The sequence below is a fragment of the Oreochromis niloticus genome, linkage group LG7 (genome assembly GCF_001858045.2).
Source record: "Oreochromis niloticus isolate F11D_XX linkage group LG7, O_niloticus_UMD_NMBU, whole genome shotgun sequence".
NCBI lineage: Eukaryota > Metazoa > Chordata > Actinopteri > Cichliformes > Cichlidae > Oreochromis > Oreochromis niloticus.
In genome coordinates this window covers 2,677,380-2,699,339 of record NC_031972.2, presented here as the reverse complement: position 1 = coordinate 2,699,339, position 21,960 = coordinate 2,677,380, and the positions used below count along the sequence as shown (strand labels likewise).

At 41.5% G+C, this 21,960-nt stretch overlaps 1 protein-coding gene across 2 annotated transcripts; it reads right to left on the bottom strand.

Moving 5' to 3' along the window:
* Positions 1–1,669: 1,669 nt before the first annotated feature.
* Positions 1,670–3,930, bottom strand: pyurf (PIGY upstream open reading frame). Of its 2 annotated transcripts, none has more exons than XM_025909320.1 (2): positions 3,640–3,930; positions 1,670–2,503 (listed from the first exon to the last, which is right to left on the bottom strand). In XM_025909320.1, exons 1-2 carry the CDS (start codon positions 3,840–3,842, stop codon positions 2,368–2,370), a joined length of 339 nt encoding a protein of 112 aa, XP_025765105.1. In that variant the 5' UTR covers positions 3,843–3,930; the 3' UTR covers positions 1,670–2,367. The 2 variants fall into 2 exon arrangements, with proteins under 2 accessions (XP_025765105.1, XP_013120312.1); XM_013264858.3 differs by having other exon boundaries at positions 3,640–3,914.
* Positions 3,931–21,960: the final 18,030 nt, after the last annotated feature.

Genomic DNA, 21,960 nt, shown 5'->3' with positions numbered 1-21,960 from the left:
CAACCCGTGTTATAACCGATTAAACGTGATCTCCTCCTTTTTGCCCCCGGTACCGGGGGCGTGGGGCTTAAGTGGATATCTCATGTTTGAGCTAGTTGGGGGTCTTAAAGACTGCTTTTAAATCTCCTTATGCACACCGAATGTCCTCCTTCATCACTGAAGCTGATCTCAAACCAGCATTCAGACTATCAACAACACTTACATGCTGCTCCATCTGCCTGCCCACAGTGATGGAGCCGTGACGGGTCTGGTAATAACTTTTGGCTGGTCTGTGGAGCCTCCTGCTGGACGATGGCAAGGTTCGTTTTCTTGCCACACTGTGCAGGATGACCAAAAGCACTGTGGAGGAAATGATGACCATCCTCCACAGATTCATTAATGAATGAGGTCAGGGCAGGTGTTGCATGCATTGCTGGCCACTGTGCAACTGGTGCAACTGTAGGATGCCATATCCATATTTCACCTGGGAAACTAATAAGTCATATATAAAAGCAATATCTATCCTCAAGGGTAACTTTAAAGGCACCAAACGTAACATTAACAGCACCTCATACAGCCACGTGGATCTCACATTCGTGCACTTTGCATGATTAATCCAGTTTATGGATAGATGTGCACATACGTGCTCAGTAAAACTACACAGAACCTGGCCACATAAAGCCAGAGAAAGACTCCTGAATGTCACAGGCATCAAATTTTTTTGTTGTGATATATGTATTGTGTAGAGCCAGTGGAAGTTTGCTCATGACTGGTGATACAAGTGCTCTGTGTGCTGTTGTCTGCAAAACTGTCAAATCAAACAAGCAGTGAGTCTTTTCAACTTTCTCCAACTTAAAATGACCGTCAGCAGCTCAATGCTGGCCATCTCTGCTCATTCCAAAGAGCACTAAGACATGCTAATTCAATAAAATAACCAGCCTGTCTCTTTCTGTTTCAGAGAAGGATGAGCGGCTGTGAGGAAAGAAAAAAGGAGAAGAAACACAGCATGACTGTGAGAACACAGAAGAAAAAAGTTTAACATCAAAGGAAAAATGAAGGCAAGCAAAGTTTGAAACTCAAAAGCAGGAAGGACCACTGAGATCTTCAGGTTTCTACACTCTGACCTGATTCACATAAAAGCCTCAGAATGTCACAGTTTGTGTATTCCCAAAACTTTTCCAGCAGACACCGCATCATTTCTGCAACGCGGGTTCAGTTTTCGTGGCTTCAGTTGAAGAGCAGCGTGTGTCAAATTTGCATTGCTCCTGAAAATCGAGCTCAACCCAAGTCTTTGAGCAGAAAGTCAGCAGCTCTAATGCTGTCAGATCGCTTTTCCCTCTAAGATGCACACTGAAGGCTCCTGCTGAACGTTCCCAACGTTCATCAGAAGAAAAAACATGCTTTCATGAGTTCAACATGAACTGTGGTAGAACACGTCTGAGGACGGTGTTGTGCAGCGCGACTTGAAAGTTTTGGGTGTTCTGTCATGTTCGAGCTGTCAGGCAGGTTTGCCTGAGTTCCACTTTTAAATATCAGCTTGTGAATTTTCTGAATGCAACAAAACTGAGACACTGCAGATCACAGCACAGTCGATTCTGCACAAATGTAGTCTGTTATCAATTCAAATGCATTTATTTAAAACGAGTAGATGTTCCCGTTTTGTGAAGTCAGGACTCGAGTATGGAAACAGTGGATTTGCATAAAGAATTTTATTATTTGCTCAGAAAATATACAGCCTTCTACTTCATGTGCAAATGATATCCAGGGGTTTGTTTAACAGCTGTAATGACTAACATACTCTGTCTCATACTCTATATGTCGGGAGGCCAGACCCTATGGAAAAATATTTTCAGCTTTAAAAAGCATCCATGCGCCATCTGTCTTTACCTTCCTCCAACCAAAGGGCTTAAAAAATGAAAGCCACTTCAGCCACACAGATGTGTTACAACTGTGTGAGGCTGGCAACTCAACACATCTGTGTTGAGAAACCAGCCTAGTTGTGCCTGAAAAGCTTGATCCCCATCCAGCTCCAGAGGTGGAAGAAGACGTAGACGGGGATGGTGACGGGCAGCAGCAGGCTGTAGAAGCACAGACTGCTGCTGCTGGTGCAGCCCTGAGGGAAGTTCTCATCCACCGCCGCAGAGTAGAACAAACCAAAGAGCGACACTATGGGGACCAGTCCCACCATCACAGACAGGGACAACATGTTTGCAGATGGGCTCGGCGGTAACGCGCAGCCGGATGATGATGCGTTACGTGCGCTTTGGCTAGAATGCCAAAATACAACTGAAATAATCCAACACCTCAATTTTATTTAGTCAAACAGTTTTTTAAAGCCAGCGTCCAGTTTGTTTTTGCTCAGGTCAACTCAAAGTGAAGGCGTTTCTGTTATTGTGCAGGTGTGTCTGAAGCATCTTTTCGAATGAGTCTGGCCTCCTGAGGGATCATGTTGGGAATGCCGTCGATGATGGGATAGGCAATGCCGAGCTCCTCGTTGATCAGCTCGTTGGTCTTAGGCTCGTATCTGTGGAGGAATAACATAGTAGAATAAGTCTTTCATAGCACTGAAGTGCTCATATTTCCTACAAACCATGAATGCAGCAGCAGTAGCAACTGTAGTTCATGTGAAATTAACAAAACCATGACACACACATGCAATGCTTGTTTTATGTTATCATATTTATGTAAGCATTTGCCCACAGTGGGTGTGGGTAAATAACACCAGCACAGATGTGCTTGTGTGCAGTCCTCCAGGAACTCAACAACAGGAAGCTCGATGATCATTAAGATAAAAGTTTTAGGAGACAAACCTAAATATCTAAACCTGATCTCAGAGAATTTTTCTGAAAAAACCCCACAATTTCAGCACAAGGATAGTACTTAAATAATACAATTTACTGACATGTATCACTAAGTATAAAGTTTGAGAAGTATATACACATATGGTCCTGAAGTCTATAATGGTCTTTGTGGTGTTTAAGAGCAGGTTATCATCACAGTCTATGGGGTCCAGTTGTGAATCTCCTTCCTGCTGTATGTATCATCACTGTTGCCACTTATGATTCCAATTGCATCATATCATCTGCAAACTTAACAACAACCAAAATTCATGGTTAACAGCAATCTGAGGGCGATTAGTGAGACAATGTAATATCCAGGTTCATCTGGAGGGGGTCGGTCTGAGTGTGAGAAGAGTCTGAACTCCAGTCTGTTTGATGGTGGTGTTAAATGTTGAGCTGTAGTCCACAAAGAGCTTCCTGGCGTAGGTGTTGTGTTTGTCTATGTGAGTGAGGGGTTATGTTGAGAGCTACACAGATGTTCAGCTAATCCAGATGTGTTTATTGAAAAAATCAGATTCAGGCATAATTTGCATTTGCTTTCATAGATGTAAAGTATCTGCGAAGGCAAATGACAGACCCTATTAAGCCAGCCAATCAGCAATTACATCGCAGTGTTGCGTCTTTAAACTGGATAAGAACTGAACAATTTAAAAGGCTCAAACTGTTTTAGACATTTGAAAGTGCGTTTGAGGCGGTCCTGTCTATCCTGTTAGAGAGCAACACGGCTGAACAACAGGAAGAGAAAAAAGCAGAATACAGTGAGAGTAAACCAGAGCGTGTAAATTAACGAGTAACCTGAGCACAGATCTGTGTGTGTTACCTGAGCGCTTTCTTGGACAGCGGACATACGAGGACCTCCAGCAGGGCGGCGTCGAAAGGCGGCTGCGCTTCGTCCTTCACGTCCGTAAAGCTCCTCACCGGCGCGCAGACGGCAGCTACCCCCCGTAATAACGGCGTATGTCTCACATTACGCTCAACAAAGAAGGTTTCAGTCAACAATCTGCTCAAAACATTCTTAAACATGACCACAAAGTGCCTAACAACCGCGTCCAAGTCTCCTACAGGAAGCACAGGTACGCGTGTAACCGTGAAATCAGTCCGTTTCCTGTGACTCCCTGCCCCTTTCGGGTTTAAGATGTTCCGCTTTTTCACTTATTTAATTAAAAATATCTACCATGGGCTTGCTCACACATATGCAATCTAACATATTATATTTAACACGGTAGATACCACTGCTAGTCGTACATGTCATTTGGTGAACGTTTGTTCGCGCAGTTTCCATATTTGCCCGCATGGTGGCAGTGTTACACTGTTAGTGTCCCAGTGTTAATTTCAGTCAAACTTATTCTGTGTGTGGGTTTGACCAGATGTGGAAATAAAATAATGACAAAACAAACAAAGAAACAATAAACTTTAAATTAATATGAATAGCACTGATTTGGTCAGCTAGACTACACTCTGCATCACCACAAGGAGAGATCTCTATGCTGCCCACCATACTGTGGTAAATATCCTTACAATGATAAAACTCACAGCCACCCTAGCAGTGGCTTTATGTGAAGGAAACTAATGTAGATACACATTTTGTGAATTTTGCAACAGTTGCTGTTTGGAGTCTGATTTCTTTTAAGCCCCGTAGATGTCCCAGGAATGATTTCCCAGCAGGTTAGAGCTATACAATATTAAACATCGTGGTAGAGCTCAGTGCCAGCCAGAGCAGAATGCATTCCCTCCCATCCATATGGCTGAAGATATTGCTCTGAGACTTTGTTGGCAGGGCCCCAACCAACTTGTTTTAAAACTGCTTCTAGCTGTAATATATCCCACTACCTGCTGATATATATATGTATATATATATATATATATATATATATATATATATATATGTACATATATATATATATATATATATATATATATATATATGTATTTTTTATGCACCTTCTTTGTCGCACCTTTCTGCAAGTCAGAGAGGAGGTTGTCAACCACCTCCTGTACATGGATGACATCAAGCTGTATGCTAAGAGTGAACGAGACATCGATTCACTGATCCACACTACCAGGATATACAGCAATGACATCAGGATGTCATTCGGGCTGGAGAATTGTAGTCGGATGATAACAAAGAGAGGGAAGGTAGTCAGAACTGAGGGGATCGAGCTACCAGAAGGCAACATTGCAGACATAGAGGACAGTTACAGGTACCTGGGGATCCTGCAGGCGAATGGGAACCATGAAGAGGCTGCTAGGAAAGCTGCAACCACCAAATACCTGCAGAGGGTCAGGCAAGTCCTGAGGAGTCAGCTGGACGGTAAGAACAAGATCCGGGCTATCAACACCTACGCCCTGCCCGTGATCAGGTACCCTGCTGGGGTAATAGGCTGGCCAAAGGAGGAGAGAGAAGCCACTGACATCAAGACAAGAAAGCTCCTTACCATGCATGGAGGGTTTCATCCCAAGTCCAGCACCCTGAGGCTGTACGCTAAGCGGAAGGAAGGGGGCCGGGGACTGGTGAGTGTCAGCACCACAGTCCAGGATGAGACAAGAAACATCCACAAATACATCACGAAGATGGCCCCAACTGACAGCGTGCTCAGTGAATACCTCAGGCAGCAGAAACCCAAGAAAGAGGAGGAAGGCGAGGAACCATCATGGAAGGACAGGCCCCTGCACGGTATGTACCACCGGCAGATAGAGGAGGTGGCTTATATCCAGAAATCCTACCAGTGGCTGGACAAAGCTGGACTGAAAGACAGCACAGAGGCACTAATCATGGCAGCACAAGAACAAGCTCTGAGGACAAGATCCATAGAGGCTGGGGTCTATCACACCAGGCAAGACCCCAGGTGCAGGCTGTGTAAAGATGCCCCAGAGACAATCCAGCACATAACAGCAGGGTGCAAGATGCTAGCAGGCAAGGCATACATGGAACGCCATAACCAAGTGGCCGGCATAGTGTACAGGAACATCTGTGCCGAATATGGCGTGGAAGTTCTGAGGTCAAAATGGGAGACGCCCCCAAGGGTGATGGAGAATGACCGAGCTAAGATCCTGTGGGACTTCCAGATACAGACGGACAAAATGGTGGTGGCTAACCAACCGGACATAGTGGTGGTAGACAAACAGAAGAAGACGGCTGTAGTGATCGATGTAGCGGTTCCGAATGACAGCAATATCAGGAAGAAGGAACACGAGAAGCTGGAGAAATACCAAGGGCTCAGAGAAGAGCTCGAGAGGATGTGGAGGGTGAAGGTAATGGTGGTCCCCGTGGTAATCGGAGCACTAGGTGCGGTGACTCCCAAGCTAGGCGAGTGGCTCCAGCAGATCCCGGGAACAACATCGGAGATCTCTGTCCAGAAGAGCGCAGTCCTGGGAACAGCTAAGATACTGCGCAGGACCCTCAAGCTCCCAGGCCTCTGGTAGAGGACCCGAGCTTGAAGGATAAACCACCCGCAGGGGCGTGCTGGGTGTTTATATCTATCTATCTATCTATCTATCTATCTATCTATCTATCTATCTATCTATCTATCTATCTATCTATCTATCTATCTATCTATCTATCTATCTATCTATCTATATATATATGTGCATACATATATATTAGATGGGCCAGCTTAGTTGTGAGAGGCATCCATCATCTCTAACACAGGCTGAGCAATGAGGCTGAAATGATACTGAAAAAGGTCGACACATGTTCAAGCCAAAATGCAGCACATGACTGAGTGACTGGCTGATTTTCATTATTGGTCGTTAACAACAAAGTAAAGCAGTCATGTTGAAAATAATACAGAGGAAAATATCCTCTGATGGTCAAAATGTCCCATTTATCAAAGAGATCATATAAAGATGCCTGCTGACAGCAGAAAAATCATTGCCTGATGAATTCTGGGGAACATCTGGACATGACCGGCATGCCACCAAACATCCTGCTCTAAATGAACATTTCTCTTGAAGTGCCGATGTGGATTCACAGAGCTGTTTGGGAGGAGCATAAGGTTATTTATACCATGAATGAACAGACTCAGATTTTAAAAGTTTGTGTTTTGCTTTAATAGAAAATAATCTCATTAAAAATCACATTGACATTTTCAGTGTAACACATCCATCCATCTTCTGGGTGCTCGACACAGAGCAGGGGGGCAGCAGTCTGAGCAGAGATGGCCAGACCTCCCTCTGCCTCTCAGCAACCTTCTCCAGCTCCTGTGGAGGACATAATCTCTCCCAAAGACATGTTCTCTTATGTGTATCCTGGGCCTGACCCAGAATCTTCTCTTGCTTGGAAATTTTGGAAACACCTCACCTAGTCAGGTACCCGAACCATCGCAGCTGGATCCTTTCCATGTGGATGATCCACATTACTGCAGACACTGCACTGATCTGTCTGTCAGTCTCCTGCTCCACTGTTCCCTCACTCTTTGATGCGACACAATGAGAACTCCTTCTTTTTCCAGCTGAGACTCGTGGACTCAGACACTTGATGAAAATCAGAGAAAAACAGCTGAGATCCTTTGACCACCCTCTGCCCTTTGGCTCTGGGTGTATTCCAACTTCATGGTGTCCTGGAGAGTCCGTGTACTGGTTAAATCTCAGAGTCTCTGTTTTTATTGTCTCATACATATTTGAAGGTATAGAGGCGTGTGCCCTAACCAGTCTAGATGTGTTGGATTAGGTATTCAAACACGTCCTTTGAGATAGTCCTGTTTGGGAATATGAGGGAACTGTAGTGAGAGCTTGGCTCACATCGCCTGCAATAACTCAGAGTGGCTGCTGGATTCTCCCACGGTGGGAGAATCATCTATTCTGTCATCAATTCTGTTCATAGGTTTTATGAATTTTTAAGAATAGAAATTGTAACAAGCAAACAAAGAAAACAAAAAATGGACCAAGGTAATGTAAGAACTAAAATAAATAAATAAAATAAAAAATAAAATGTTTTAAAGCTTCATTAACCTTTATGAGTGGGTCTCACTCATGACACATCATTCATATCTCTTAACCGATCTTCTGCGGTATTTGAAATGTCTCGCTTTCACAGTATATCCATTTTGAAATAACAAGTGCCAACACATCTTTGGCACAGTGGCTACAAAGCCACGCTGGGGGCTGGAGCTTATCCCAGCTGTCATGCAGCGAGAGGCGGAGTACATCCTGGACAGGCTGCCTGTGACAGGGCTAACACACAGAGTGAGACAACCACACGCTCTCACTAAGGCAAAGAGGCAAAGATATGACACCATTAGAAAAGACTATTGATTGTATGAGGCCAAGACTGTACAGGGTTTGGGTATGAATATAGAGGACGAGGAAACCATCTGATCTGAGGGGTCATGAGATGATTTTTGGAAGAAGAGGAATTCCTCTGATCCTCCACAGATTATTTTTGATAATTATCACGTTTCTGTTTTTAATCTGGCATTAAAGTCGTGTTTTCACCTGATCATAACAGAGTCTGATTAATGGCGCTTTTCATCAAACAACTGTTGAGCCTTACCAGGATCTGCAGCACGCACACACACACACACACACACACACACACACACACACACACACACACTTCATGTTTAAGAAACCAGCTTGAGAGGATTTGAGCTTTGTGACATGCCATGTGTGCGGCATGGTCAGCAACAACACTCAGGTAGGCTGTGGCATTTAAATGATGCTCAGCTGGGCCACAAAAACATCCCCACACCATTACATGGACCTGCTGATACAGGGCAGGATGACTTCATGCCTTCATGTTTTTCAACACAAAATTCTGATCCCGAGGCAATGTTTTTCCAATTTGCTGTTGTTTGGTTTTGGAGAATCTGTGTGAAGTTTAGCCTCAGTTTCCTGTTCTTAGCTGACAGGAGTGGACCCGGTGTGGTCTTCTGCTGCTGTAGCCCATCTGCCTCAAGGTTTGACATGTTGTGCATTCAAAGATGCCTCTTTGCATACGTTGGTTTTAGCGAGTGCTTATCAGAGCTGTTGTTGCCTTCCTATCAGCTTGGAGCAGGCTCCCTCTTCTCCTGTGACCTCTGGCATCAACAAAGTATTTTCACCCAGAGAACTGCAGCACACTGGATAGTTTGTCTTTTACATGCCACTCTCTGTAAACCCCAGAGATGGCTGTGTGGGAAAATCCCAGCAGATCAGCAGTTTCTGAAGCACTCAGGCCAACAGCCATGCCACATTCAAAATCACTCAAATCCCCTTTCTTCCCCTTTCTGATTGTAAGTTTGAACTTCAGCGGGTCATCTCGACCATGTCTACACGCCTGAATGCATAGAGTTGCTGCCATGTGATTGGCTGATTAGATATTTGCATTAACAAGCAGTTAAACAGGTGTAGGGTTTCTCAAACCTGAACATGACAGTGAGTCGACTGTACTCAGGTGGAGCCCAACAGAGTCCCTTTGGGATGTGGTGAAACAGGAAATGTGAATCACAGATGTGCAAACAGCAGCAACTGTGTGATGCTATAATGCCGATATGGATGAAAACCTTTACAGCACATTATTAAATTGATGCTATGAAGAATTAAGGCAAAGATCCAGTCCAGTACGAGCAAGGTGTACCTCATAAAGTGAGCGGTGAGTTTATGAAAAGGCTTATGTAAAATAAAAATTAAATAAAGATCGTCTCAGTGCTTGTCACAAGGAGACGAACTCACTGTCTCTGAAACCTGCACACTGATGTCTGAGGCATCATTCAGGAACGATGACACTATTTTACAGTAAAGTGATGAGTGGTGATAGGGGTCAGGCAGCGATGTTCTTGTACATGCTGATGTGTCATCTCAAACATAACCGACTCCACAGTGTAACTCATGCTGTTACAGAAGTGAACCCGGTGTTTAACGTGGAGTTACCTCGATAAGCCCGTAATCCTGCTTCATAGTACAGGTCTCTGTTCCTCACCTGGACTGTTTGCTTTATCGACTGCCTGCTAGCCTGGGTTAAAGAGTTGGATTATGTACATTTACTCTGCTCATCTTGTATATTTAACTTCTTTCCTTTTGAATCTGTACAGATATTGGAAATAACAAGCAAAAAAAAGGAATTGTGTACTCTGAGTTTAAAGAAGGCATCTAAGAAGCCCCTTCTTTGCAAATGTTTTGCATTATTATATTTTTTACTTACTGTTAGCTCACCAGTGCATTACCAGTGCACACACCATCTGTGCTTTGTTTCTCTTACTGTTTCCCGAGAGGCTTTGCATGCCTACTTCAAACAAATAACACTCAGTGACACACAGAGTGGAACTGCCAGAGAGTCAGATATAAGACAGAGAGAGACGAAAGTGTTGTTTGTCACATTTGAAAATTAAGTTTGAAACTTAAAGTAAGAAAGCCACAAGTTGTCAGGGCTAGTTGAGTTTTGTTCGGTTTACTCCTGCCTGGAAAGATTGGGTGACAGGTGATCGATCAGAAGAGGACGAGCCATGCGGTGTCTAAATCAGCTGGTGTTTTGACATTAACAGTGAGCGACAGTAAATCCATCTGCTGAGGAAGCCATGAGCTCCTGGCCTGAAGAGTCTCTATTAGGCCACTAGCTGAGGTGATCTTTGCAGCCGCCTTCGCTAGAATCATGCTGCTGCACATGCTGGCTGGGTGCTGAATAAAGCATGCCTGTGCTTTGACCTCACAGCTGGACCTCAGCGACACAGTGGACAGTCCTGATTTCAGGCCCTCGATCAAAGCGTCCTCTAAAGAAAACCTGGGAGTCTGATGTAAAAACGGCCTGGCGCTTCTCCGCTGACAGCACAGCGGCCTCACCAAAAGGCAGCGCAGACTTGGCAGTGAAGTTAACAGGTCCCTGCCAGAGCTGATACAACGCTAATAACTTCGAAGCTTTCTGGCCAGGGAAAAAGAGCTCTCGTAATCTCTCTACTCAACACTTCACCTTGAAGTGGCTAGCAGCATTAGACCTTCACTCCGGCATGCATAAGGTCACATATCCCAGTTTGAAAGACTGTCTGCGTCATATTTCACCAAAGGTATGCGTTCTTTGTAAAGGAGATGCTCAGAGACAGTAAAGTCTCTGCAGTTCCCTGCAAGTGGGGGACAGAGTGGTGCTTGAAAGGCATCAAAGCGTGGGGCATTTCACAACTTGAACAATATCTTCTTCATCAAACCTGATCCTCTCAGCGATGGCTGACAGAACGTTCATCAATCCCACGCCAGTAGTAATATACCTATACTTTTTTTGCCCCCCCCCCCCCCCCCCCCCCCCACCACTTCCCCTTTCCCCCTGCGCGTCCATGTGAGTGCGCGTACACGTGTGTGTCCCCCTGTAGTAGGTACTTTTGCTCGTGCATGGGAGTTCAGGGGTCATATGAGTTCACAAGTGTTTAATAGCGTTTTATTTAATGAAACCATCATGTGTTTTAATTAAACTCTTTTTAAAGGCTTGTATAGGTCTCAGAGCTCTGTTATTTAGACATAGATGATTTAATTTAACTAGTTTAGGGGTATTTTACTTTTTCTTTAGTGCTCTGAAACACACAGAGGCTAATAGTTTTAAATAGAGTGCCACAAATAACAGGTATCCCTTTAGAAATAAACAGTGATACTTCTAAAAACCGTGTATTCCCACACAGCATTTAATTTAACTAGTTTAGGAAGATTTCACTTTTCTAATAGTTTCACAGGCTAATAGTTTTTAAATAGAGCACCACAAACAACAGGTATTCCTTTAGAAATAAACTTTTCTTGTGTTACTTCTAAAAACTACAGATTCTTAACTAGCCACACTCTGCAACAGTTAGACAGAGTGGGTTACAGCTAGGCCCTCAACAGTCAGCAAAAGAAGTCATAAAACAATAAAAGCGGCCTCCTTATCAAGAGCATCCCAGCACTCACACATCCCAACTGTAGTTCCATAGTTTTCAACCTTTTTCATTACAAACAGTTCCTTTATCTTATCATGTCAGAGGTCAACTGAAACCATGTCCACCTATATAAAAACACCCATCAGAGACACAGTATTTTCCTCAGCACTTCACAACTGCCGCGAGGTATATCGTTTTAACTTTTTATTTTTTCGGATCCCAGACACAGCGGTGTGAGGTAGTTAGCACACAGTTTGGACATGTAGAAAACATCGTCTGTTTGGAACACATCGCTGTTTATAAGAGTTTAATTTAATCAAACCTCATTTTACGGATCTCAGTGGCTCCTCATCACTAGACAATTCACCATTTTATTTAAATATCAGAATTTTCGGAATGATGATCCAAGCGGGACACAGAGGCTGCTAGTTTTAACGCGCCAGAATGCAAATATGAATAAAAGCCTGACTGTCCTGAGAGCCAAGCTGCAGCGACACCTTTCTTTCACACGGTTGCCTGGATGTGTGTTGGAGCTGCCTTTGCTACCCGCACACAGCGTTTCTGACAGTCGCGCGTTGCTTATACAACAGAGAAAAGCAACAATACAGCGTGTTTCTCTGCTCCAAGACATCAGAGGACCTTTCACACGGTAAGCATGTCTGTTATACCCAGCGCATAAATGTCTGTGTGTCAGTGCTGATTATACAAACCCTGTTTAAAATGTGACACACATGTTGTCCGAAAACAAATCCTCTAAATTTGCAAAGTTACTGATTTAAAAATATATTTTCGAATTTTTAGGCTACGTCCACACGTACCCGGGTATTTTTGAAAACGCAGATTTTTCTATGCGTTTGCACCTTTCGTCCACACGTAAACGGCGTTTTCGGTCACTGAAAACGGAGATTTCTAAAAACTCCGGCCAGGGTGGATATTTTCGAAAACTCCGTTTTTGCATTTACGTGTGGACGAGGAAAACGGAGAAAACGCAGCGTCAAAGGTGTGCGCCTTTTTTGACGTCACAGTGTGCGCCACGTTGTTGTTTCGGTGAAATGAATTTCTACAATACTGTTACTGTTAATTGTACTCTCTGCAGTGTTTAAATGCTTACATATACACACACAGTTACTGTCCCTCCACACATACGACTCGGTTCTGCTTCTATGCCCCATCTTTGTTTACTATTTCCCACCGAGGCTTCTAGACTTCTGATTGGCCAACATTTCTACACGGTTAGGAATAAAGCGCCACCTGTTGCTTTGGCATGTTCCTAGCAGCGTTTTCCTTCATTTCTGCCTTTACGTGTGGACGGGATTATTTTTTAAAACGAAAACGGAAAATCTCCGTTTTCAAAAATACCCGTGTACGTGTGGACGTAGCCTTAGTTGCATGACAAACATACGATAGACTCTTGAGCACATTTATATAGCTACATTCACAATGGTATAACCATGCTAAATAAAAGATGCCCAAGCACCAAAGCACTCTAATGCAAGCCTCTAAACTGTATGTTTGATAAGTGCATAAAGTGGACCTCTACCTCTGCAGCTGAAAACAGTTTGTATCCAAACTCTGAGGATCTGCTGAATTGTTTTAATGTCACTTTTTTGACGAACTGCAGATGATGAATTCCTCTTTATTGGACATAGTGTCCTTAAGCTATTGTTGCTCATACTTACTGAGTTCCCGAGCTACTTCTTTACTATGTCAGTAAACTTTTTGAAAAGGAAGCTGTTGTAGATTTAAAGAAACATCCTAATTGAAGCAAAGGCAAAAAAATTGGAGTGAATTTTATGTGACTGTTCATATTAAAGCCAACAACAAGTGAAAATCCAAAAAACCAGCTCCAATCCTTTGTATTAATGATCTCTCTCTCTCTGTCTCTCTGTGTGTGTGTGTGTGTGCGTGTGTGTGTGTGAGTGTGTGTGCCCTCACAGAAGGAAGGTCACAGCAGGAGCTTTTTCAAACGCATTTCCAATCATTTTTTTACAAGAAGTGTAGCTCACACAATGGTATAAATGTATTATCTGCGATACTTTATAAATATGAAACTCTGAAGATTTTGAGTTCATGCACATTGTGAAACAAGAATCTAAATCTTTGTGTCACAATGATTTCTATAAAAACATGTTGTTTATGGGGATAATGTGACAAATCTTTTGTGACCCTATTAATGATCAATGGTAATTGAAGAGGAAGCTGAACCCAGGCTCTGGACATTTTCATGTCAAGTGACAGCGCAGACATGTGCTAATTAGAGAACATGTTTTTCATCATAAACACGGTGATATGAAGCATGGTTAAAGTGTCACTTCAGTAATGTTGACTCATGTTTTTAATAGATGACTTTAAAACACTAAACTCTAATTTCTGTGGTTTATTTTAAGCTTACAGAATATAACATGTGGTAAGACGATGAGTTTTACTTCTCACTGTCCGTGTTATGTGTATCTATTTATCATGTATGCTACGTTGCTCTGTGGACTGTAAAATGTTTCATTGTATTCATGAAATAAACCAGACTTTCACCGTCTGCATCTTTTACTGTTTTTCTGCTTTTGTTCACTCCAAGTTTGACAAACCCACAGACATCCAGAGTTAACTCGCTAACAATGTGGAGCAGTCTCAGTGTATTTAGCTGCTTTTTCCCTAAAACACAACCAAATGAGAGAAACGCTTGTAGTCCTCACTTTGGTCATTTGAACGCTGAAGGAGATTTGTTCCATAGACACCTTATACTAGTGTTTCCTGCACTTAATCCATCACTACTATGTTCTATTTAAATTCAGATTCCTTTTATAGTTTGCAGTGAAATTTGTTAAACCGTTGCTTAATGTGACAGAAGTACACATCACTCTTTACTAACACATTTGTAGATACGTTTATTGCTGAACCACACAGCTAGCAGTCTCACACACGCTTTAGATTTTTGAAGTTTTGTGTGTGATGGTTTAGTCTATCAAACTTTACCCTTTTCTCCCCAGTATCACAACAGTAAGTACGGAGCAGTAAACAACCAATGATTCTAAAGCCAGAACAGAAAGATACAGTTGGAAGATGAATGATTGCGTTTTTATGATGCGTAGTAAAACTACCCCCTCTTCTTCTTCTCTGTGTTGTTGTTCTTGTGTGTGTGTGTGTGTGTGTGTGTGTGTCCCTTAGAAGTCAAATAATACATTAGCCACACTTAAAAAAAAAAACATTTGAATTTCATTTAGAACTGAGATTCTAAGTTGTAAGTGTTGTGCCCTTAAACAGGGGAAATAGTGAGGAGAGGTGAAAGAACGGCACAGACACGCAGCTCTCACTCTCACTCGTCTGTATTGAGTCAAGGAGGCGCGAACCCACCTACTGGAGCCCTGAGGCATTAACAATGGATTGATGCACAATCAACCCAGGCAAAACTTTCACTACTTATCTCCCTCTATATTCCCACTGCATATTCTATTCGAAAACAGTCAAAGCAACAAATAAAACATTAATAAAGACATGACATGAAATGTAAGGAACAGAGATGTACAACTCCAAAACTAATCAAAATTATGATCCACCACATAAGCAGAAATCTTATGCTCAGCCACAAACATGTTTCCCCACTTTCACAATGCTGAGGTGTCAAATCCACAACCCCCAACAGATGGTTTGTTACACGCGGGTGTGAAGGGCAAGCTTTACTCACACAGCCTCACACACAGTAGATTTTTAAAGTTTTTGGGTACAGCAGTTTAGCCACAGATGTAACTTCTACTGTTGATAAAGATCACTCCACCTGTTTATTTCTTAAGAAATTAAGCATCTTTATTAAGCTCTTATTTATACATGTCTACACAATAATAGACACCGTGTGCTCTGTGACATTATAGTCTTCTACTGCTGCTTCCATTGGTTTGCATTTTAAACTCCCAACCTTTCAGGTTGTTATGAACGACTTATATTTCTAACATTTTGTGATATAAAAGTGAACCATGTGGGTTTTTTTTAATTTTCTGTGTGATGGAAGGACTTAAGACACGAGTTATTTAAACAATTCTAAATGAAAGTGTGATGGCCATAGTACTTTATGTGGGCCAAATATGTTAAGGATAATGTTTATCAATGTAAAATTGCAAAGAACCTTTGGATAGATTATAACATCTTGTAAACAGTTACCTCAGATCCTGTACTGGCAGATCTGTGTATGTAAGGTGAAACTTTCCACAGTAGTTCCACTTAAGTAAGTAACTAAACACATAAAGTCACCCTTACCAATATCTGACTGCTCCTTGAAAAAAAGTAGCACAAACAGACAACTGACTCAGCAATGATGAGTAGAGCTACCCGAGGCCGAGAATCAAGCGGAAGAAAATTAAAAGTTTTGGTTTTTGTGGCTCGAAAAATTAAAGAAAGTATGTTTAATAATTCAACAAGACCTACACTTTCAACACATGTACATTCAAATTTTGAATCAGACTAACATCGCTGTTGTTCATTAGTTTTTAGCCTCTCTCAAAATTCATTTTATGACCTTTATGTTTGCAGCCGATAAGGACAATTACTGCATTTCAAATGCTTTAAACATCCGCTTTGTCTGTAAAGACAGTATCAAACTACAGAGCATTGTTTTTACTAAAATTCAACATTTTCAGATGAAAATTTGGCTGCTTTTTTCACTGTAACACCCCCCTCAATGCCATTTTTAGGATATTCTTGGTGATCCCAGTTTTTATATTTATGCTTTTGGAGTGAGCGTATCTAATATGCACGTTGTCACCGTGTTTTGTACTACCAGCTGTGAGGGCTCTGCTTTTACTTTGAGCAGTCTGTTTTTATTTTGTCTTGTGAGTGCGTGTTTTTCAAACAAGATCCTCGTCAGTTTGATTTTGTTACCACAAACTTTGTGTGAAGTTCACAACAGAGGTAAAGAGATTTAAACACACCAGTTTAAGGAGGCAGGGGTTGGACCAGCTGCACAGGACAGGTGAAGCAGAGAGTGTCAGGGGAGACGTGCAACAGAAGCAGAGGGAACATTTTACAAGATGATAAATGGCAGATTTTGTTGACAAGATTAAAAGACACGTCCGTCAGAGTTCAGCAACATTTTAGTTTGATTAAATTAAAGTTTTTAAACTACACAGGGTTTATTTTCTCCTCTGATATAGTTATCATATTCAACATGGAAGAACGAAAGAGTATAAAGAAAAATAGTAAATGTGTGTTTAATTAAACTGTTCCTGTGGACCTTAAATCATCCTTTAATATGTTCGGTGTTACAAACTTGAAGAAGCACAGAAAAGATCATCAGACATTAATCTAATCAGTTTTCAGCCTTCATTCATATTTAAATCTTTCCTGCTAAGTGCAGCATTTGATATCGTTGGCCATAACATTTTATTATAGCTATTATTAAATGGCGAGTCCTCTTCACTCACACTGAGGTTAATTATGAAGCTCCACAGGCTTCTGTGCCAAGACCAGTTCTGTTTACATTACACATGCTTTAGAAGGCATAGCGTACATTTTCACTGCTATGCAGATGATACCCACTTTAATTGGTTAAACTGCCGGGATGTCTTAGACACATGGGCTTTAATTTTCTGCTTCTAAGTTCAGATAAAACTAAGGTTATTGTAACGGGGCATAAAAATCTTAGAAACACTGTCTAACAAGATCCTTACTCTGGACGGCATTGAGCCGCCTGTTGTAGTGATTTGGCACATTATAAGTAAAATTGAAGCACACAATCCCGTCGCACAACATCAACATTTATTTATATACAAAAATAAAAATGCTTTTTATTTAGCAGCCTCTGTGTCCCGCTTGGATCATCATTCCAAAAATTCTGATATTTAAATAAAATGGTGAATTGTCTAGTGATGAGGAGCCACTTAGATCCGTAAAATGAGGTTTGATTAAATTAAACTCTTATAAACAGCGATGTGTTCCAAACAGACGATGTTTTCTACATGTCCAAACTGTGTGCTAACTACCTCACACCGCTGTGTCTGGGATCCGAAAAAATAAAAAGTTAAAACGATATACCTCGCGGCAGTTGTGAAGTGCTGAGGAAAATACTGTGTCTCTGATGGGTGTTTTAATATAGGTGGACATGGTTTCAGTTGACCTCTGACATGATAAGATAAAGGAACTGTTTGTAATGAAAAAGGTTGAAAACTATGGAACTACAGTTGGGATGTGTGAGTGCTGGGATGCTCTTGATAAGGAGGCCGCTTGTATTGTTTTATGACTTCTTTTGCTGACTGTTGAGGGCCTAGCTGTAACCCACTCTGTCTAACTGTTGCAGAGTGTGGCTAGTTAAGAATCTGTAGTTTTTAGAAGTAACACAAGAAAAGTTTATTTCTAAAGGAATACCTGTTGTTTGTGGTGCTCTATTTAAAAACTATTAGCCTGTGAAACTATTAGAAAAGTGAAATCTTCCTAAACTAGTTAAATTAAATGCTGTGTGGGAATACACGGTTTTTAGAAGTATCACTGTTTATTTCTAAAGGGATACCTGTTATTTGTGGCACTCTATTTAAAACTATTAGCCTCTGTGTGTTTCAGAGCACTAAAGAAAAAGTAAAATACCCCTAAACTAGTTAAATTAAATCATCTATGTCTAAATAACAGAGCTCTGAGACCTATACAAGCCTTTAAAAAGAGTTTAATTAAAATACATGATGGTTTCATTAAATAAAACGCTATTAAACACTTGTGAACTCATATGACCCCTGAACTCCCATGCACGAGCAAAAGTACCTACTACAGGGGGACACACACGTGTACGCGCACTCACATGGACGTGCAGGGGGAAAGGGGAAGTGGTGGTGTTGGGGGGGGGGGACAAAAAGGGGAAGGGGGCAAAAAAAGTACAGGTTTTATTACTACTCACGCCTCCTCTGAACTCACCACAGCCACTCACCTGTGCACAAAAGTTCTCACTGATATCTTCTTTGGCTGCTTCAGACGGCCTTTCAGGTTTGCTCTCCTGATTTTACCGGGAGGAGGTTTAAGAGTCACGAACAGTGACAGACTCGACAGAGCTTTCACAGCCTGGTGGTGATATATGATACTTCTTTTATTTCTCACATTTTTTCCTCCTAAGTAGCTGTCATGGTGAGCGGACAGAATCCTGCCTGTTTTAAGAATGATAGAGTGAATCCGTGAAGGCTGCACACCTTTAAACAGGCTTTTGTCACATAATGGAACAGTTCTGCTCATTAGTCTTAGTAGTGCCGGGCTCAGTCAGGGAGAGTGTTAGCCAGGTTCATTTTTTTATGCTTTATACTTATAACTTTCATATGAGTCCTATGCACACAGTCAGAAAGTTACTGTTTAAAAAGAGGAAGATGCACTCACTGAATGCCTGGCTGTGTGGAACAGGCTCATTATTGTAAGCTCCAGTTTTCTTGAGATCTGCTCATCCAGACAGCACGAGTGAGCGACTGAAGTGGTTTGTTTCAGTAAATCAAAAGTAAAGAACAAATAAAATTCATAATTTATTTAGTTATTTTAAATACGTTTATTAAGATTTTTGATATAAAGAAAAACAAAAACAAAAACCCCAAAACAGACACCACAACAGCAAGGGCAAAAAAAAAAAAACATAGGGCAAAAAATTACACTGCATCAACAAAGATACTACTTCAACACTGGCAAGATACAAAAATAAAACGCTAGGGTGGTAGACTGAAAATTGATCAGAGAGGACTTTGTTTTAATACATGATCTAAAAATGGCTACGACACATTAAAAAACTTACGTTAAGTTTTTCCTCTAATGTGTACCTAATTCTCTCCATATGCAGTAGAGCAGTCAGTTCTGTCAGCCACATTTTGAATTGAGGTCCAATGTCAGACTTCCAGAGAGTCAAGATCATTTTCTTAGCAATTACCATTCCAAACAGAATTGTAGTTTGTGCAGCAGAGCTGAGGTGTAAAAGGGAAGAGGAAGATCCAAACAGAGCAGTTACTGTGTCTGGCTCTAATGTGCAGGTGTACATATCAGAAAAACATTTAAAGATATCCAACCAATAGTTATGCAATTTGGGACAAGTCCAGAATAAATGGGTAAGAGAGCCTTCTCTTTTACAACGATCGCATATTGGACTAATGGAAGGAAAAATCCTATGCAATTTAGTTTTTGAATAATGAAGTCTGTGAATTGAATTAACTGATGCCTTGCATTTATAGAACAAGAATGGATCCTACACAGACTCCTCTCCCACACCTCATCTCCAATGAGCAAAACAAGCTCTTCCTCCCATGCTGTCTTCAAAAAGTCAGATTTAAAAGTCAAATACTCTGAAAAAGAGTTCGCAAAACCAGAGACCAACTTTTTAGAAGCTGGGGAACTAAGAAGGAGCTTAAAAATTGGCTCCTTCTTCGGAAGAAATGGAAAGTTGAGGATACTCTGACGAACATAGTTTCTTATCTGTAAATAATGGAAAAAATGTGACGCAGGGAGAGAGAACTTGTTCTGCAACTGGGTAAATGATGCAAATTGCCTATCAATATATAAGACTTTAAGAGTAAATATACCTTTCTGTGTCCAGACCGCAAAAGAGGCATCTAAACATGAGGGTGGAAATGCATGATTACGATATAATGGAGTATGGATCGAAGTGCCTGGTAGTGCACAACCTTTTTTGATCTGACTAAAGATTTTAACGCAGTTTGAAACTAAAATTTTTGACCTTGGTTCGCGGATTAGAAGACGAAAAAAGAAGAGCAGGAAGGGAGCTATTCTCAACCCCATCACTCTCTACAACCACCCGGGCGGGGGTGGTATTAGCAGACATGACCTTTTTGTACCCTTCCTGCCAGTAAGCAAGAGTTCTAGCATTCGCAGCCCAATAATAAGACTGAAAACGTGGCAGACCAAATCCCCCCTTACGTTTGGATTTACATAGATGAACTTTTGAAAGCCCCAAACAAATGGTAATACTACTGAGTCGATCAATTTAAAAAATTGTTTATTCAAAAAGATAGGCAAGTTTAAAAATAGATATAAGAATTTAGGGAGAGAAACCATTTTGATTACATTAATGCGACCTACCATGGAAATAGGGAGAGCCCTCCATTTCTCAATGTCCTTTTTCAGTTTTTCAACTTGTGCAAAATAATTCAGCTTAAAGATCAATTTAGGATCCTTAGGCAAAGTAACACCCAAGTATTTCAATCTATCTGTAATTTTAAAAGGCAAAGTTTTCAAAAACTCGACTTCCAGGTTTGCAGTCAAAGCCACAAACTCACTCTTCTGCCAGTTAATTGTATAACCCGAGATTTCCCCAAACAACCTCACCAGGTCCAATAGTACAGGAACAGATCGCTCAGGATTTGACAAGAACAAAACAACATCATCCGCATATAAAGAAACGTAGTGCTTGATATTCCCCAGTCGGACAGGGTCAGTGAGGGCTCATTCCTAATGGCTACTGCAAGAGGTTCAATAGCAATTGCAAAGAGCAAAGGGCTCAAAGGGCAGCTTTGTCGTGTCCCGCGGTGTAAAGAAAAAGGCGCTGATCTATCTTGGTTAGTAAGAATGGAAGAAGTGGGATGTCTATATATCATATCAACCCATGATATAAACTGTTCGCCTAAACCAAACTTCTCCAGTACCCCAGGCATATAGGCCCACTCGACCTGGTCAAACGCCTTTTCAGCATCTAAGCTCAGTACTGCAATCTTGGAAGCCCCCCAATGCCTATGATACATAATGTTAAAATTCATAATTTGTGAGAACCACAGACTGTGTATAAAGGATGGACACAATACAGATCTGAAGAGTGAAGCCAAAGCTGAAGGTCCTGAAAATCTGCAGTTCTTTAATGGCCAATGGGCAGTTTGGAAAAAGACAGAAAAAATCCTTTACTTCCTCCATTAGAGAGGGGACGCCTGTTTCACTCCGCCAAATGTTGACTTTAAGTAATTTAATTACATGTAATTTTGTTCCATAACTACAATATAAAATGTTAAATTTGACGCTCCAAAGAAATTACTTGATTGATTTAATACAATTCACTATTAATTAATAAAATAAACATTTGATCTTGCGTATTTCAATTGCATTTTACTCACAATTATTGCTTTATGCTTACTGGGGGTGAACTGAAGCAGACTCGTTGACAACACTGTGCCGAGGCTTGTAGTGCAGTGATCATGTGACTCGCTCTTTCATTTGTTATAACGAGAGGTGAAACGCTCCATCCTTCAGTTATTCATCTTTTCATCGGCCCAGCTTTGGCTCATATTGAAGCAGCCTTCATGTCAAAATGTGCGTAAACAATAAGTGTTGCTAGGCAACCCGGCCTGTGACAGTAGCTGTTAAATTTACATCAAAATGACGTCCTTAGC

Bases quoted from the DNA above. Each gene is read 5' to 3' on its own strand.
- pyurf (XM_025909320.1), bottom strand. From the start codon at position 3,842: ATGTTTAAGAATGTTTTGAGCAGATTGTTGACTGAAACCTTCTTTGTT. The intron at 2,504-3,639 runs GTAACACACACA...ATTCCTCCACAG, and splicing joins CTGTCCAAGAAAGCGCTCAG to ATACGAGCCTAAGACCAACG.